Raw genomic sequence first — 19,087 nt, forward strand, 5'->3', positions numbered from 1 at the left:
TCAAGCCTCAGCCCCTGAACCTCCACCCAACCGCTCTGACCCTCACCCGTCGATGCCCTCCAGCAGCCGGAAATTCAGCTTGTGCTCCGGGTGCTGAAGGTTGCCGGCGTTATCGATGTAGACCAGATGAGAGAGATCACTGCTCCGGACCTCAGGCAAGAACATGGACAGAGACAGAGGAGAGTCAGGGAGCAGCCTAGCCAGTGCCCCTGGACTCTGTCGGGGCTCAGCAGCTTGGGGGGCCCTGAGCTGTCAGTCCCACCACCCAGCCCGCTACTCGCCCAGACGCTCCCCTCGCACTGTGCAGTGAGCTCACTCCATGCCGCTGCCGTGCTTAGGACATCCAGGCACCCTCTCAGTGAACCCTCCCAGCAACCTTGGGAGGTGGCCACTGATATTAGCCTCATTTTACAGACACAGAGGCACAAAGAAGTAATTTGCATAAGGTCACACAGCTAATCAGTAGCTGGCTGGTTCAAACCTGGACCCGTAGCCAAAAGCCACAGCACCTTCTGCAAAATTGCAAGGCAGAGGGACTGATTCCTGTTCTGGTGGCCGAAGGGCTGAGGAGCACGGGTGGAAATGGGAAGGGGCAGAGGTAGTCCACCCAGGGGCTGAGGCTGCGGGATGTACCGTACATGTGCACCCTCACACACGTATGCCCGCCCACGTGAGCCCTGTGCCCCTGTCCCAGGCGTTCCCCTGAGCATCACCGAGGACACAAGACACCCGCCATCCTCAGATAGCACTGCCCATCCTCTGTCCCCACAGTTTTAGGGCCTCTGAAAACTCTTCAAAACTGAAATCAGGGCTTCCCTAGTGGCGCAGTGGTTGGGAGTCCGCCTGCCGATGCAGGGGACATGGGTTCGTGTCCTGGTCCGGGAAGATCCCACATGCCGCGGAGCGGCTGGGCCCGTGAGCCATGGCCACTGAGCCTGTGCGTCCGGAGCCTGTGCTCCGCAACGGGAGAGCCCACAGCAGTGACAGGCCTGCGTACTGCAAAAAACAAAACAAAACAAAACAAAAAAAACAAAAAACCAACAAAAAAAAACACTGAAATCAGCAGCAGGGAATTCTTTAGCACCTTAAAACTCTGGTATGGTGGGAACAGGAGGCCATCTCTTCTGGCTCCCACCCCCATGCACACACTCCATTCCTACACATTTGCCAAGATTCCCTGGTAGTTTCCCATAATTCTCTTCAGCAACCTGGGCTTAAACTATGAACTTTTGTCTTCAGGACCTCAGCTTCCCCTCTCTCTGCTTCTTCTACCTCTCACCCCGCTGCACACACCAGGAATCATCTATTTCTCGAAACCCAATGACTCCTCCCTCCAAAAACTGATATCGGGAAGGATCTGTGAGACAGCTGCCCACCAGGGGTAAAGGATGGATATAAAAGCCCTCCCTCTCCCAGGAATATTTGCTTTTTACTGGGGAAGGAGAGAGGTGGCTCTGGGGCAGGGGAGGGAGAGTTCCTACCGCCCAGCAGCACCACGACGCAGCCCTGGCCTGCGGGCTGGTGGGGCTGCCTGACGCTCGGCCCAGGGCAGCATCTGACGGCTACCGTCCAAAGCAGCTGGCCAAGGTGAGGCGGTGAGGACACCAGCCTCACTGGGGGAAGACAGAGCAGCCCCTCCCCGGGGTGGCGCTTTGCTCCTCGCGCAGGAGAAGCGGCTGTTCTGCCCCACCAGCCTCTCACCGATGGCCTCGGCACACGGCTTCCCACCCTGGGCTGTAGCTTTCACAGGACGCAGCACAGCGCTCCTCCAACAGCCCCAGCCTGTGAGCCATCAGAGGCCAGGAGAGTGCCCTGTCACTGCCACCAACCAGACATGCAGCTTGGGAAACCCCCTTCCCCGCTCCAGGCCCCAATTTCCATATTTACTGGCTCATTGAGGACATCCTACTAGACACACAGTTATCACACTCTGCTTCCTGGAGACTTAGGGCGTCCCCGGAGTCTTCAGGGCTCAGAGGAGTTAGTGACAACAGCTCCAGCCCACACCCCATACCTACCTAAACCACATCCTCAGAGTTCCGCCTGTGTCAGTTCTATATATTAAGGCTTCCTGAAAACATTTAAAGGGTTCTGCTGCTGAAAAGAACAGGATTGGGACACCCCAAGGTCACGTGATCTCTGACACTTGCCAACAGCATCTGCTGATGGAGACAGGAAGACCTGAGTCTGGGGCGACCTGGGGACATACCAAGATGTGGACCAGCCGCAGCTCCCCCGGGTTCCGGCATTTCTCTCGGAGCCTCTCTTCCACACAGGGGTCCGAGGGCTCGGGCTCGAAGCCGCAGCAATAGCGATCCAGGCGGTCATGGACCTGCGGGGACACCGTCCTCTGAGGGCCCAGCACTCGGGCCGCCGGAGCCCTGGGGCCACACGCTGGGGGCCATCCTCAGGGATCTTGGCGCTGGTCAGCTCTGCTGCTGGCCTCCGGCTGTGATGGGGCTTCTGCTTGCTCCTCAGCCAGCCTGCCCTGCACCAGGACTGCTTGCTCACACTGCGTGGATTTCCACCCAACATTCACTGCTTAATCTCTGCCACTGGCCCTGAGCTCCAGCCTGGGGCTGACTGTCTGGTCTGCCTGGGGAGACCCACACATGACCACTTTCTCTTTAATCAGCAAATGCTACATCAGGGATTCCTCCCTTTACAGAGATAAAAATCTTTTAATGACCATCCAGGCAGCTCCTGCCTTAGGACAGTGCTTTCACCCTGCAGGAGGCCTGAATCAAAGTCAGGAAGGAGAGCATTCCTGTTCCTGGCTCCTCTTACACTGGATGCCTAAAATGGGAGCAATGACGCTCCCTCAGGGATGATCACGATGTGCTTTAATAAGAAATATGGTCTCTTCCCTGGTTCCTGGCACAGAGTTCCTAAAACCCCTGCAATTTGCTCAGTGATATGAGTGTCTTTTGTTATTCATAATAAACCCTCTGACCATATCAGAGTTTAATAAGGTGACTCAGCGGGGCCCTTAGATCACTTCAGGCTGATTGCCAGATAGACAAGTAGAGAGCAGAACTTTCAACCCTACCCTCCAACTTCTGGGAAGAGTACGAGAGCGTTATAAAAAGTCTTCAACAGTGAGATTTGGGGAGCTTCCAGGTTGGAGAACACACCCACATGCCAGGAGGGTGATGCACCCCGACTCCATGAGGACATACAGGGTTGTATACTTGGGACCCTTCCAGACCTCTCACCCCATGTACCTCTTCAACTGACTGTTCACTTACATCCTTTGTAATAAACCAGTACACAAAAGTAAAGCGTTTTCCTGAGTTCTATGAGACATTCTAGCAAATTATTAAACAGGCGGAGGGGGTCATGAGAGCCCCCAACTTATAGCCAGTTGGTCACCTGAATCAGCAGTCTTGTGGGAATGAGCCCTTCCCTTGTGGGATCCGACATTGAGTCCAGGTGGATAGTGTCAGAATCAAATTGTACACCCAGCTGGAGTTGGAGAATTGGTGGGGTCAGAAGACATCACTCAGATGACCGGCACCATTGCTGCATCTCTATCTCACCCACTCCTCACTGCAGCCTTGCAATAGAAACATTATTGTCCCCATTTACATAGGGGGACACTGACCCCAGACTTGCCCAAGGTCCTACATGTGAAAGCAGTACAGCTGGGATTTGAACCGAGGTCTGCCTGGCTTGATCCCAGTGCTCTCTGTTATCCTGCCCCGCTTCCCCGAAGGTCGGGAAGGGTGAGCCAGTTAGAGGTCAAGTGAGGTCCCCATCATTACACTAGTTAAGGCTGGAGAAGAGCTTTCAAAACTGTGAAGGAGGCTGCAGATCTGATCCAGCTTTAGCCAGCACCACCATCGTGCCTCCCTCTGCCACATGCAGCCAACCCCCTCCACAAATGGCAGAGGGGATGGGGGCGGGGTTGGGGGGACGACACAACCTATAAGCCCCAGGATGCGGCACTCATCTAAGCCGGGCCAGCCCCCTCGCAGTCCACTCGGGCCCAGCTCAGCGCTGGCCGGAAAAGGTCTCCCTCCATTTCCATCTCCCTTTGTAGGAAACTCTCACATGTTCTGAAGAAATACAAAATTGATTTCCTTCTACACAAGCCAGAAAATAACTATAGTTCTATTCACCAATCAACCTCACAAAACCGGAGTCCAGAAATGAGACAGTGTTAAACAGTCCCAGCTACTGTCCCAAACCTGGAGGACAGGCCCAGCTTGGCCGGGGGCAAACGGCCAGAGCCCTGTCCAGGCAGTGAGCCCACGAATGAGCCCCCAGCGCAGACAGTCACTGCTTTGGTCTCCCAGACTTTGGAGAACAACAATTACAAGTAACAGAAAAGCCTGGCTCAAAATGGCTTTAACTGTAGGGGAAATTAAGATCATCTACCGCAGGAAGTCTCGTGGTGGGGCAGCTGGGGGATTTAGCAGCTCCTACTGTCACGGTAAGGACTCGGGTTTCTTTCTGCTTCTCACTGTACCCGCACAATGTTAAGGACATCCCTTTGTTGTCTCAGGAAGCCTGCAGGTGGCTGTTGTGGGTATGTTTTTCCTTGTTAGGTCTAGAGAGAAGGAGATAGAGACACAGGAAGGGAGGGAGGGAGGGGCGGGGAGGCGAGGAGAGAAAAGGAAGCTATCCCCCAACAATCACGGAATAGAAGTCCTTCCTTTCAGCCTGACTGGACCATATTTGGACACAGGATCATCCCTGGTCCAGTGGCAGCCAGGGATGCACAGACCTCTGAGCCCAGGCATGGGAGGAAGGTGAATCACACCAGGGCTCTGTGTAGAAGGAACGAGAGCAATCAGCTGGGTGCACCGGAGCCCCAGTATCCTCGCTCAGGCTCGTAACACAAGTGTTGACCGGGACAGGGCTGAGGACGGAGCCCTGCGGCATATGCCCCAGAGACCTCTATTTGCCCTATTTTTGAATCCACCTGAGGCTAATATCACGCCCCCATATTTCTCCATATGGTCCTAGAGCTTACCGGGTGAGGGTGGTCCTCCTCCATGAATTCACACACATGCCTTCCTCAGCAGGAGCCTTCGAGGCTGCCCACATAGAGGTTTAGAACAGAGGTCGGCAAGCTTTTTCTATGAAGGGCCAGACAGTAAATACTTTAGGCTTTGGAGGCCATATGGTCTCTGTCACGACTACCTACCTCTGCCTCTGTAGTGCATATTGTACATATTCTACCTAATATGCAAACAAATGGTCATAGCTATGTTCCAAAAAAACCTTTATTTACATACATTGACATTTTAATTTCATATAATTTTTATATGTCACAAAATATTCTTCTTTTGAGCTTTTCAACCACTTAAAAACGCTAAAACCATTCTTAGCTCATGGGCCATACAGAAACGCAGAGAGGGGAATTTGGCCTACAATCTGGGCCATGCCTGTGACCCTGGTTTGGAGCCCAGTAGATCTGGGGGTGAATCGTGGCTCCACTGTGTCCTAACTCCATGACCTAAGGAAGTTAGTTAACCCCACTACGCCTCAGTTTTCTCATCCACAAAGTGGAGCAGTGATACTCCCTCAGGACCTCACTGAGGACCACACAAGGTGATGATGTAAACAAAGCAAGGGTGGTTGTCCTGGAGGGCCCTGGAAGGGACAGGCCCAAAGGCCTGGAGGAATCTCAGGGTTCCTCCCTCCAGAAGCCCCGGCCCCACCCCACCTATAGGCCTGAGAACCAGAGTCTGAAATCAAGCAAGCCATGACAATCTAGCCACTCTCTTCTACGTGCAGGCCTGGTTTCTGGAGTGCAGACAAATCTGTGAGATGGACACCACCTACCAAGTCCTCTTTGGCTGGGAGAATAAATGCCAGTACAGTTCTAGCAAGACTGAAATACAGTAACTGCTCTGGATTTCACGTGATGCCTGATGCACAGCCAGCCAAACCCCCTTTCTCCTGCCAAACACTCCCTGACCCTGTGCAGATTTCAACTCGCTGCAGTGTTGCAAGTTGAAATGCTGGAAGCTACAAGGAATAACAGCCCATGTGATACAGGTGGCGCTGGCGTCCCCAAATCTACACCCATTTGAATGCTGAACAGGAAGGGGCTGGCCAGGTGCAGTTGCCAGTGTGATTAATTTGCCACGCTGTCTGGGAACTTTTTTCCACTGAAGAGAAATTCAGTTTAAACTGCAGTAGCCAAGCAGGACCAAGCTTAAGCTTCATTCCCAAATCGCTTCAGGATTTGATTTTTTTTTCCCCCTTTTTGAAAAAATGAGGAGTTACCAAGAAAAAATGATAATCCTTTGCAGTTTTGGTTTTCTGATGAACCTAGCAGAGTTGGATGATCGTGAAGTTTTTGTTTAATTCTAGTTAAACAGTTGTGAAGCCCTTACTCTGTGCTGGGTACCGCTCTGAGTGCTTTACCCATCACCACTCATTTAACCCCTCCCCGCAGCCAGGAGCCAGATACGGTTATTATCCCCATTTCAAAGATGAGGGAACTGAGTCACAGAGGCTAGTAACGTGCCTAGGGTCCCACAGAGCGAAAGTGGTGGCACCTAGGGACTTCCCTGGCAGTCCAGTGGTTAAGACTCGACGCTTCCAACGCAGAGGGCGCGGGATTGATCCCTGGTCAGGGAACTAAGATCCCACACGCCACGCTAAGACCCCACATGCCCGCGTGGCCAAAAAAAAAGAAAGAAAGTGGTGGCGCCTAGACTCAGACCCAGGCAAGTATGGCTCTGACCACTGAGTCAGACTGGGTGGCAGGTACACGTTTTTTGGCGCCAGAGAGTACAAGCTCCCCAATGCAAAAGAGAAGATATGGTTCAACCTGATCCCCAGCACTTGTTTTGCACAACGAGACTCAGCTGAGGTTTTTTGAGTGAAAGGATGAATGAATGAAGCGCATGGCTGGCTGACAGCAGGAAGGATCTGGGGCTGGGGTCGGGGGGTGCTTCACATGAGGACTGATCACTGAAAGCCTGCCTGTCAGGTGAGCCCTACATCCCTGCCCAGGATACCAACACCAGAAGGCTTCAGGGGGAGGCCTGGCTCTGGGGTCCCCAAACAGGACATCTGGTGGGACAAGACACTGCAGTCTGCCAAGAGGGACACCAGGCCCAGCTGTGGGGAGGGGAGGTCTGGGAGGAGCCCAGCACAGGGCACGAGGGGTGGCCCGAGTCCTCTAACCCATCCACCAGGCTCCTGGGCCAAGACGCGTTCCTCAGCCAGTGCCTGATCTGAGTCTGGTGGATTCCAGAAGAACTGCCTGCTGTCCCTGGTGGCCCTGCCCCCTATGCAGGACCTTCCCCTCACCTGGGGACAGTCACAGGCCCAGGTTCTTCTGGATGGGAAGGGTGGCTCTTGGCCGGGCCAGCTCACTGCCAGATTGCCCCAGAGTGGCAGCATCTCTGTCCAAGGAGGGCAGCAGGACTGGTCTGTTAAAGAATTTGTGAGGCTTTGGGGAGGTCGGGGTGGGGGAGGAGTCGGTTACTCTGAACTGACTCTTACTCTCCTCTGATGACTCCCTCTGCAGTGCTCCCCTGGTGTCCTGACAGAGGGCAACCTTCCCGGAGGCCCAGGGGAGGAACATCTGGATGCCTCAACTGCTCCAAGCCTGAGGCCAGAGGTCTCAGCACCAGCTCTGGATGTGGGTGAATAGACTGGCTGGTGGGCTTTGAGGAGATGGTCTGAGAAGAACTAGACCTTATCTAAAAAGACATCTGTAGATCACCCTACATTTTAAACATCAACACAAAACCCAGCAGCCATGAAAGATGAATCCACCACAGCAAAATAGGTTCCAATCAAGAAAACTGGGATGAGTCACCATGGGAACACCTTTCACAAAAAGTCCCCACATCAATACACTAGAGGGGGGAGTATTGTGAGCTCCTCCATGGATACTCAAAAGGCATTTGATATAATTTTTACATCCATTCCTGACAAGAAAAGCTCTTAATAAAGCAAGAATAGCAAATAGTTCTTCAGTCAAAAGCCAGCATGATGTTTAATGGCAAAACACTAGAAATTGTCCCAAAAAGAAACAAGTCAAGTCCATCATCCCATTACTATTTACCATTAATCTAGAGGCACCACAACTGTAGTGAGGTAAGAAGAAAGAAAGAAGAGGCAATGAGGAGACAAAATGCATTCATTGCAGAAGAAATGATCATATACTTGGAAAACCCAGAGGATAAACCAAGCAACTGTTAGAAGCAGTACGAAGTAAGCAAGAGGCCAGTAACCAAACTATGACACAATAATATCCTTCACACAGACCAAGAGCTACGGGCCAGAACATATTGAGATAGGCTGGGACCTGGGACCCTTTACCAGAGTGCTTGCAATACAAAGAAACTATAAGGGACTAAAAATAACTGCACACAGGCTCAGTGGGGCAAATTATGAACAATAAGATACAAAAAGGTCACAAAGCAACTGTCACTTCTGAGGTGCCGTGAGCAAAAGCGGGGCCCCGCGCGCATGATCCCTGCACACGGCACCACCAAGGGGGTGTGCAGACCACCTAAGCTACGCCTCCTGTCCAACCCACCCATCCGCCCCCAGCCTCACCCCATTTAAGGGACCAGCTCGCCCTCGCCTTGGGAAGTGAGCAAGGGCACCTGTTTCTTGTTTTTGCTCCCGTGTGCTGCAGCACGAGCTCCAATAAAGCCTTGCCTGAATTTCTCATCTGACTTCTTATCAATTTCTATTAATTTAGGTCTCCTGCCCATTTTTGGATTGGGTTGTTTGTTTTTTTGATATTGAGCTGCATGAGCTGCTTGTATATTTTGGAGATTAATCCTTTGTCAGTTGTTTCGTTTGCAAATATTTTCTTCCATTCTGAAGGTTGTCTTTTTGTTGTATATGTATAGCTGATTCACTTTATTATAAAGCAGAAACTAACACACCATTGTAAAGCAATTATACTCCAATAGAGATGTTAAAAAAAATTTCTATTGATTAAAGAGTCCAAGAACCCAGGTCAGTAACAATATAATGGAAGGAAAGAGGCCATTTTCAGTGGTCACAAGAAGATGAAATAACAGTATCATCCCAACATGGAAGTGAAGATCTAGCTCAAGAAAACATCAAGATGCTTCTGAGGAACAGGAATAAATGGAAAGACATAGCCTGTCCTTGGCTAGAATGACCCTGTATATTAGGATGTAAATGCTCTCTATGTTAGTCCATGCAAATTTAATTTGATTCCAGTAAAGTCCCAAAAGGACTTGGGAAGGCAAAGGAAGTAACAAGCTGACTCTAAATTTCACAGAAGAATAGTATGTAAGAATATCAGAAAAATCTTAAAAAAGAGCAATGAGAAAGACCGAGCACTCCCAGTTATTAACTTAAAATATAAAGCATGATAATTAAAACAGTGTGATTCTGACACATAAATAGACCCTTTACTGGAACAGAAGAGTCCAGAAATAGACTTTTTAGTACATATGGAAATTGGCTATATGATAAAGACAGCATTTCAAATTGGGGGAAAGAATGATTTTTCAACAAATGGTGCTGGGACATTTGGGTTGCCATCTGAAAAAAAAAATCATTGTTTTGCACCTGATCTCTTATTCCAAAATAACTTCCAGATGGATCAAAAATATATGTAAACACATGGGAGAATTTTTTAAATAACCCTGAAATGAGGATGGCCCTTTAAAACATAGTACACTAACCTAGAAATCATAAAAGAAAAACCTGATAATGTTAACAACATTAAAAAATTTTTTTAAATTTCTGCACAGCAGAAAGACTAGAAACAAAGTTTAATTGACAATGGAACCTGAGAGAAATATTACAATGCAATGAAAACAAAAGAATAATTTCCTTAATCTATATAAAGCTCTTAAAGTCATTAAGAAAAAGACCAACAATCCAACAGAAAATGGGGCAAAGGATATGAACGATTAAAAAAAAATCTAAAAAGAGGCAGGACGAGGGTGAGGCAGAAGAAAGTGCTTCTCGCTGTCAGGGACATGCACAGCAGACAGGCACTCCTAAAATGTTTGCACCTGGGGCCCCTCCCTTGCCTCATGAGCTCATTTTCTATTGCTGCATAACAAATGACCATGAGCTTAGTCACTTAAAAATGACTCATTAACTCAGTTTCCGTGGGTCAGAATTCCGTCCCGTTTCTGCCGGTTTCTCTGCCCAGGGTCTCAGGCTGAACTCAAGGCGGGGCTACATCTCTTTTGTAACTCAGCCTCCTCTCCTGGGCTCAGTCAGGTTGTTGGCAGAAACCATTCCTCGTGGTTTTAAGACTATGTTCCCCGAGATCTCAGGGTCCTTCCAGAGGCCGCCCCTCCCCATAGGCAGTTCATAGCGTGGCTGTTTACTTTCTTCCTCGAGGCCCTCAGGAAAACCTCTCTGATGCTTCATCTTTGAAAGGCTCTCCTGATTGGCTCAGGCCCACCCAGGAGAATCTCCCTTTTGATCAACTGAAAGTTAACTGATTACTAACCTCAACAATATCGCAATAACTTTGTATGGTGACAGATGGAAACTAGGCTTATCGTGGTGATCATTTTGTAATGTACAGAAATATCAAATCACTATGTTGTACACCTGGAACTAACATAGTGTTGTAGGTCAATTATACTTCAATTAAAAAAGAAACACCCAAAGTTAACTGATTGATAACCTAATCACTGAAATGATATTCCATCTATTCACAGGTCTCATTCCTACTCAAGGACAGGAGCTAACGCTAAGGGGGGTGGTTATCTTGGAGACCATCTTAGAATTCTGCCCATCACACCTCACCCTAATCGAGGTCCTGCTTTTAAATATATGTAAAGATGCTTGATGTCACCCTTTAAACACCCTTGTCCGGGAGGGCTGTTTCACCCCTCCACCGTTGGCTGCACCACCTGTGCAGGAGGGAGGAGTGCAGCACCCATCTCTTGGGTCTGTTGTAGGACTTGAAGGAGCTCATGTGTGGGCACTCCATAAACGGTAGCTACTATTATATTTCATGTCACTGGCTGGAAGCCTGAGAGGTCGGCAGTGGTCACGGATCTGGGCTCCTCTCTAACTGCCACAACACCTGATGTTCCAGGGAGCCCAAGCCAGAGGAGATGCCATGAACCATAGACTTGAACTCAAAATAAGGAACACACACAGGATCACAAATGACTGAACCCGGCTCCCCGGGAAGGAAATGGGCCAACCTTAACCCAGAAGAGACCTAGAAGAAATGACTTTTCCAGAGTCAGTTAAGTCAGCAAAGAGGGCAAGGGTATGCCCTCTACGGCCAAGCTGCACTAGATTCTATCCCAGCTCCAACACTTAAGGCCTCGTGACTGTGGGCAAGTTCCTTAGCCCTTCTAAGCCTGTTTCCTCACCTGTGGAAAGGAGCTAAAAATACTGTGCCCCCCTAGGGCTGTTATGCATCAACACATGCTAGGTGCTGGCACAGGACCTGATGTGGAGGACATCAGACAGCATTTTATGCTGTCATCTGTTCTGGATGCATAAGTTAATTACGTGCCAGAGGCAAGGGCTGGACAAATGACGGTCACATTGTTTTCTGCCTCTAAGATTCTCTACCAGACCCGAAAAGAAATGGAGAAGGCCTTGGGATTCTTCTCAGTCTAGAGGAAGGAGTGATATTGGAGGAAACAGAACACAGCAGCACCTAGATAGGAAATCATACAGAGACCCTGGATTCATTCACTGATCTGTTCATCCATTCATCCACTCATTCACTCATTCAACAAGTGCTTATCTAGGACCAAACCAAGAGCTTGGCCCTGTGCTAGGTGCTGGGGATGTGGTAGTGAACAAAACACAGAGACAGAAATGAACAAATAAATAAAATAAAACTTACATACTGTGCTGGGAGTCAGAAACGAAATAGATAGGATAGCACAAAGGAGAAAGGGGATAGAAGAGGGGAAAGAGGAAAGAGGAAAGAACGGGGAAGTAGAGTCAGGAGAGCTGAGGCCCTGGGGAGGAGGAGTCGGAGGCCCTTGCACCTGAAGAAACTGACCGAGGCCACGTGCCAAGAGGCGGGGCTAGAGACAGCAGACAGGGATGGATCACGTGGGTCCTTGCAGAACCTGATACCAAGGGCATTGAGATGCTTTGCCTTATGGTAACGAGGAAGTAACACAATCTGATTTACAATCATAAAAGAGGTATGTTCTCTACCTGACCAGTTGTCTATGAACTTCAGAGATCTCCCTCCAACTTCCAGCTGCTGTAAGCTTTGGCCAGGGGCTTTCTCCAAATGCCAGGGAATTAACACCTCCAGGAACAGCCCTCAACCAAAGACCAAGGGGAGATTTCGCTATAAATACCTCGCATCCCTCACCTCTTTGTGGGCTAACTCTGAACGTGTATTTTATACCATTTCTCAGAATTTTCCTGTGGAACTAAGCCCCAGTCGCCCACAGTGGTGACCTGCTTGTTGACGCCCTTTGTTGGCTGCCTTCCTTCCATCTCACTTTCCTCTTCCCTACAGGTGTTTCCTGGGGTCCCCTTGCAGATGAACCACCACAGTGGAATCCTGGTCTCAGGGTCTGCCTGGGGGAAACGAAACCAAGACATCACTCCGGCTTCTGTAAGGAGACTGGATTGGAGGGGGACATAAGCGGAGGTGGGGAGACAAGTCCAGGTAAGAAAAGATGGCGGCCTGGACCAGGTTGGTGGGAGCCGAGGTTTTCTGGGGTCTGGACTTTCCAGAACATGAAGGCCCTTCATAAGCAGAAGCTGCAGGATGACTTCCGTGAGCGAACATTACTCCCTCACAGGCTGTCCGAGTTCTCCACAGCTTCTCACCCAGTCGAGCCAAGCACATGCCCCCTAAGACGAAGCAGGGCGTGAGAAAAGAAGCCTGTCTAAAAGGGAAAAATGCACATGTGCCCAACCCCCCAGCACTTCCTTCTCTCCCTCTGGCCTCTGGGTAGAAGGCCCTCTTGGGTCCAGGCACTACAGCCCTTGGGTTGGATTTGGCCTACGGCGGATGTGATGGTCATAGCTCCTCCCAAACACGGTTGGCTGTGCCGCCTTCACTGTCCCAAGAGGAGGAGGACTTTGTGTCTCTCACCAGAGTGAATGCAACTCTGGCAGCAAGTAGCCCTGGCAGGAAGGCGAGTAGAGCTCTTTGAGCCCCTTCCCCCCAGCAACACACATACACACTCTCCCACCCACTGTGTCCAGCGAGTACGACCAGCTTCTCACTGACCCCCTCTCTTGGTCTTACTTCTCCCGATGACACAGCCCAGGGTGGCGTGGGAGGGCACCCACTCACTATCAATCCTTTATCTTTCTTAGAGAAACCAGTTTATTAATCAAGAACACCATCCTGGGCACGCCGGCCTGCTGAAACGTGGTTTCGACTTATCATTCACTGGGGGCAGCAGGTGCTACGGGGACCCACCCCCGCTCCTTGGCACTCACTACTCCTGTGCATACTGATGGCTTTCTACCGCAAGTGCCTGCAGCTCTCTGCCTTTGCCCCTTTCTGGCTGCAGGAGCATGGACCAGTCTAGAGGTTCCAGGAAGTCAATGCCCTCAGGAGCAGTCTCAACCAGTGATGGCTAGGAGTTAGTGGCCCAGCTTCTTTGGCCCTTGGGTGGGACGACTTGAGGCGTTTTCTACATACTCTCCCAAAGGTCTCAGCGGGATTGAGCCCCAGTTGCCCACAGCAGTGTCCGGGCACCGTATGGAGAGTATGTGGTTTGATGTGAATGGTGTGTCCATATGTGGCTATAGCATGTATGTGGCTACGTTCATGTGTAAGTTCATGTACAGTGTGTGTTTTGGGGGCGTGTGTGACTGATCTGACTATTGTCTGTATTTGCTCCCCCTTCTACTCTGAACAGAGTGTACTTCCCTTCCCTGACATTGGGCTTGGCCGTTGACTTAACTCTTGCCAAGGGAATATTAGCAGAAGTGACATCAGCAGAGGCCTTAAATGTGCTTCTGCAGTTTGGCTGAGCCCTTGGGCTTCTTCCACTCCCCATTAGAAGGATTGCCCCAGGTGGTGCTTCCTCTTCAGCCTGGGCTCCAGAATGAGAAACGACGAGCAGACCTGAACCCACAGCTTTGGGCCAAGCTCAGCTGAGCCCAGCTGACCCATAGACCCTGGAGCAAGAAATCAAGAGCTGGTGTCTCAAGCCATTGAGTTTTGGAGAGGTTTATTACATGGCATTATTTCAGCAATCACTAATACAGAGTGTTATGGGGGATTTGCAAAGCACGGGGTATGGTTTGTGGGATACGAGGAATGTGTTTGTGTATTTTGTGTCTGGGCAAATGTTATGTTGTGATACATAAACACAGAATAACAAGGGTTTATATTGGATGAGACAAAACAGACGAGCAAGCATGTGCAGAGTGGGCTGCATGTGGAGTTTGTACCTGGCTTCTGGTCAGAAGGGACCTCAGGTTCCTGGGCTGGGAAGCCCACAGCCCCGCTTCACTCCAACTTGCCTGTGATTTCTAGGAAGGCGGCATCCTCCAGACAGGGGTGTTTGACTTGCCTGGTGTTCAGCAAACCCAGGAAGAGGTGGCACGAGGCCAGCCGAGTTGCGTCTGACCACACACACCCAACCTGCGTGTGCTTTGGCTGTTGAACCTTCTACCCCCATGGCAGGGCTTGGCAGCTGGGGAAAGGCTCCACACCACAGCCTCCAAAGACGGACAGAGGGGCTCTGTGTGGGCAGAAAGCTGCTGCGTGCACATCAGCTGGACTGGGGCTTTGCAAGGAGGGGCCTCCGAGCTCAAAGCCCCAGGCCATCCCTGTAAGCATCCCCTCTTCCTGCCCTCATTCATGGCTAGATGAAGAGGACTCTGTGAGTAAGTGGGTAAGCTCTGGAGTCAGACCATCCAGGCTGTGCCTCAGCTCCACTAGCCATGGCCTTGGGCAAGTAACTTAACCTCTCTCGGCCTCAACTGTTCAACTTTAAAACAGGGAGAAATATAGTATCTCTCTAGTAAGGTTGCCATGAGGATTGGATGAGGTAATTCCTATAAAGTATTGGAGACAGTGCCTGTTTATTATTGAGCTTGGGCCACCCGCCAGGCGCTGTATGAAGTACATTACGGGAGTGATCTTGCATGCACAAACCACACAAGGTCAGTGTTATCTGATGGAAGCTGGGCTCCCCCCAGAAACAGACCTTGAGGCAAGAATTCAAAGCAAAACCAGTTTATCTGTGAGCTAATTCAAAAACACAAGCAAGGAGTAGGGAAGGGAGACAGGGAGGGCCAGCAATGACCACTGTGGGTAACTAGGGCTCGGTCCTGGTAGGGAACTGAGAGACACATGGAATACGCACCACAGAGCTACCCCAGTCAGGGAGCCGGGGCTTTTACACACCAGCTCCCATCAGTCACAGGAGGGCAGCTCCTGGAGGGAGCATGACCAGCTCTCCCAGTTTAACCAGGACTGTAAGTCTGTGGTCTGGGAAACCCCTGCATCCCAGGCTAGATGGCAGGCCACACTGTCTGGAGGGCATTAATTCCCAGCCCTCAGCCTGTCACACCCTGGGCAGAACAGGCTCAGGGCCCAGAGCCCGAAGATGCAGGCGCTGGCGATTCAGAGCTACCATGTGCCCAAGGGCGTAAGGTTGGGACACCCAGTCCCACTTAGAGGTGAGAGAAGTGAAGCTCAGAGACGCAAACTAATCTGCTCAGCGTCACACAGTGGCAAGGGGCCTGTGGGCAGGGGGTTCAAACCCAGGTCTGTCTGATGCCAAAGCCCATGCCAACCACCAGGGCCCACACTCCTCCCTCCACAAGGGCAGCCACGAGACAAGGGCTAGAGGAGCTGCGAGTATCGTGGGAGCCCAGCTAGTCCAGTGACTGGAGACAAACATCCACAGGCAGACAGGTAACATCCAAGGGTTTGGGGGTGGGTGTTAGACAATTAAGAGGTATGGTCTTCGGCCAAAAGGAGAGTATGGCAGCCTTTAAAGGGGGCAGCAGCTACTCAGCTCAGGACGATTCCTGCCACGTGGGAATGAAGGCCCCATGTTACTAAACCATCCAATGTTTCAAAGGAAGTGGGATTTTCATGAGAAATCTCCAAAGTATTAAATGTGGTCTGAGAATTTTCTAAAACACATTTTGAACCAACCTTATATGGACCAAAGAGGGCACATCAGTCCCTGGCTACCCGGTTACGGCACTGAACTCGTTCTGTGGTGTGTCCACTCACCCCAGTAGGTAAATTTAGGGCTAGCATTGATCTCTTTCCTCAACAGGGGTCCCTACAGAAATGGGGGCTGGCTTGGTGTGCATTTAGCACACGTATCCACCTGCTTTGCGCTCTAACCGTTTTTTGTCTTTCTTTCTGGCCACATTTCCCCACTCGTGTCTCCACGGCTGACATCCAGCTCACAGGTCCCGGAACAGCCACACTGGCTGTTCACAGGTCACTTAGTAAATAGCTGATGCCTGCAGTCCCCCTGTTAACCCCTGGGCCCTGACCGCCAACCCCTTCTCCAGGACCCCCGAAAACTCCAGGGTTAACTCCTGGCCCAGCAGGGACCTCAGCTGGCCCTGTGGCTTCCTTCTCATTCTTCAGGGCCCAAGCTGGACCATTATCATCCCTTTATCTCTCCCCTCTCCCATTCTGTCTCTCCTCCACCTCGTCTTTCTTTTCCGAATTATGCAGCCATCTTGAATCCTTCTTGATTCAAGGATAAAACATTACCAACAGTAGCATGCTGATAAATGTTTAACAACCAGCTCTCAGGGAATAGGGAGGAGTCCTGATTTGTAGCATTTGCTGATTCCCTTGATGTAAATACTCCTACGCTGGCCAGTTTCAAGCTACCAACATGGATGAATGTGGAGCTAGCAAGAGATATGCAGTAACTCATCATTATGTAGTATTTACTAGGTAGATGCAAAAACCCTCAAGAGCTCAGATAATAGTACAATGTAAAATAATTATGAAGTGATGAGTTCAGAGTATTATTACCTTTGTTTCTAATATAACTTATTATATTGTGAGTTTATATAATTTAAATTTTAATAATGCCTGTGTTTCACAGCCAGGTCATAAAATTCCTGAAATTCTTATGAGCCTACATGAGCTCGTTCCAGCACACCAATGGATGAATGAACTCAGAGGCAGAAAAATAACAAAAACGGGTGCTTGGTGATCAAAAGACAAGGACTAGGGGGAAAGTCACCGTCCATCCTCAGGTGGACAGTTCCGGCGTCTCAATTCACCTCAAATCCCCTACCTCCACTGCTCCCCACCCCCACCCCGCCTGGACCCACTTACCTGCAGCAGGAAGTCGAAGAGTGCCAGGCGTGCCCACTCGGTGCGGTGGATGCCCAGGCATGCGGCCTGGCCCGGCTGGCTGCAGTCACGTGCCAGCAGGGCCTGGTACTGCAGCCAGCCCAAGGCCAGCGAGTTCTGGTCGTCATCTGGATCACCCAGGTGCTGCACGTCGGGTGCCCACCAGATGACGGGCCTTGCGCCACCGTCCGTGTAGCGGTAGGGCAGCAGGGGGCTGTGGAAGCGCCTGGCCACGGCAGGTAGGCTCCGGCGCAGCCCCAGCACGCGGTCCACATGGAAGGACAGGACCTCAGACAGGTCCCCAGGCCTCTTGATCAGGCCACAGAGCCCCTGGGAGCAGAGGTGGCTGAGCCCCGGAGACAGGTCCTGAAGGGCACCCTTGGCGGAGAAGCCAACCTGCAGCACCTGCCCGTGGCCAGGGACCCTGGCTTTGCCCACCACCTGCCCCTGCGCCAGCAGCTGGAGGGTCTGCACATCCTGCTCTGTGAGCCACGGGGGCACCTGTTCGCTGGTCCTCAAGCCACTCGACAGCCTGGGGGTCTCAGCGTCACACCACACAGATCCTTGCAGCTCCCCAACAGAGCCAGGCCACTGACGAGCCCCCGTGGCCGGGGAGGGACCCCCTGCTTGTTGTCTACCAGTCAAGGCTCTGTTCCTCAGTCCTGGCAGATCCCCGCCTTCTGCTGGATGAGGCTGGAGGGTCGGTCCAGCAGTAGCTCTCCAAGTCTGTAATGCTGCCATGTTGTGCCCTGCGAGGGGGCCATCTGGGGTGCCCGTCTCACTCTGTGCCTCCCAGAGGGGACCACTGTGCCAGGGGAGGTCCAGGTCTTTGGTTCCTGGACCCCTGACCTCATCCGCCCTCAGGAGCACCAGATGCCGGGTACTGAGTCTCAGATCTCCTGGAGGTGCCAAAGTAATGCCCCTCTTGACCCTCCCTGGACGTCTGCTGTCCATGTCTGGGGACTGCCTGCTGCTGTCCACGCTCCCTCCGTGGCCTTGCTCCTCAGCACACGCCAGGACGGAGCTCCCAGGCAAGGCCCAGCCTCTCCGGAACCTCAGGTTTCTTGCCCGCTGCCTCCAGCCGGAGCTCAGAACCTGCCTGCTCTGGGGGACAGGGGCACCAGTTACCTGCTGGGGCTCCACGGGACCAGGGTCTGGGCTGGCAGCTGGGTGCTGTGGAGGGAAGCGGGTGACAGCCACCACAGACAGAGCCATTAAGAGGCAGAATGCCGTCACCAACCGCCTCTTGCCACGCAGCTTTCTCCAGAGCCAAGATGCCTGGGGGATGGGGTAGAAAAAGAAAGCTTGAGACCTGCGAAAACATCAGCCCTAACCCACAAGACAACAGGACGGTGGATGAAGGAACATCTTGGGTGAACGAAGAGGGGAAAGAGCAGAGCCAGGTGGAGTAACGCCTAGCTGTCCTCGAGAGGCACGGGAGCCAGCTGCGCTCCTGCCTCAAAGCTCAGCCTGCTCTGTCTCCAGGACAGCCCTGGCCGATGCCTGCAGGCAGATTAGGCTTCTCCTCCCTGAGTAAACCGCCATGATGACTCTAGTCAGCAAACGCACTGAGAGCCTTTCCCCATCTTCCCCCACCACTAAGTGCGGGCCCCTGTCGTTTCGTCTCCACGTGATCCCACTCTGCGGACCTGCAGTCGTCTCCCACAAACACGCTCTTCCCTTTTCCGGAGCACACGGCCGCCCAGCTACAGATGACCTTGCCCGGCCTCCCTAGCAGCCAAGTGTGACCCTGGGACTAAGTCCTTGCCTATGGCCCAAAGCAGCCATAGGTGCTTTCCCATCTCTGGGCACATAGGTGTGGCAGTGGCAGCTTTCCCCTCTCTGGGCACATAG

General features: G+C 51.6%; 1 protein-coding gene across 3 annotated transcripts in view; it reads right to left on the reverse strand.

Moving 5' to 3' along the window:
- GASK1A (golgi associated kinase 1A) overlaps positions 1-19,087 on the reverse strand; it is a 68,596-nt gene that overhangs the window by 8,537 nt on the left and 40,972 nt on the right. For 2 of the 3 annotated variants that reach the window (XM_022553954.3, XM_089919094.1), the window contains exons 2-4: positions 17,216-18,511; positions 2,210-2,332; positions 47-150 (exon numbers count right to left, since the gene is read on the reverse strand). In XM_022553954.3, the coding sequence (XP_022409662.2) occupies positions 47-150; positions 2,210-2,332; positions 17,216-18,511 (1,523 nt within the window). Of the gene's footprint in view, positions 1-46; positions 997-2,209; positions 2,333-17,215; positions 18,512-19,087 lie in introns of those variants that run through there. The other variant, XM_022553962.3, reaches the window with a different exon arrangement.

The sequence above is a fragment of the Delphinapterus leucas genome, chromosome 10, assembly GCF_059928025.1.
Source record: "Delphinapterus leucas isolate spDelLeu-1000000601 "Yukka" chromosome 10, BTC_Dleu_Yukka2, whole genome shotgun sequence".
In the NCBI taxonomy this organism is placed as follows: domain Eukaryota; kingdom Metazoa; phylum Chordata; class Mammalia; order Artiodactyla; family Monodontidae; genus Delphinapterus; species Delphinapterus leucas.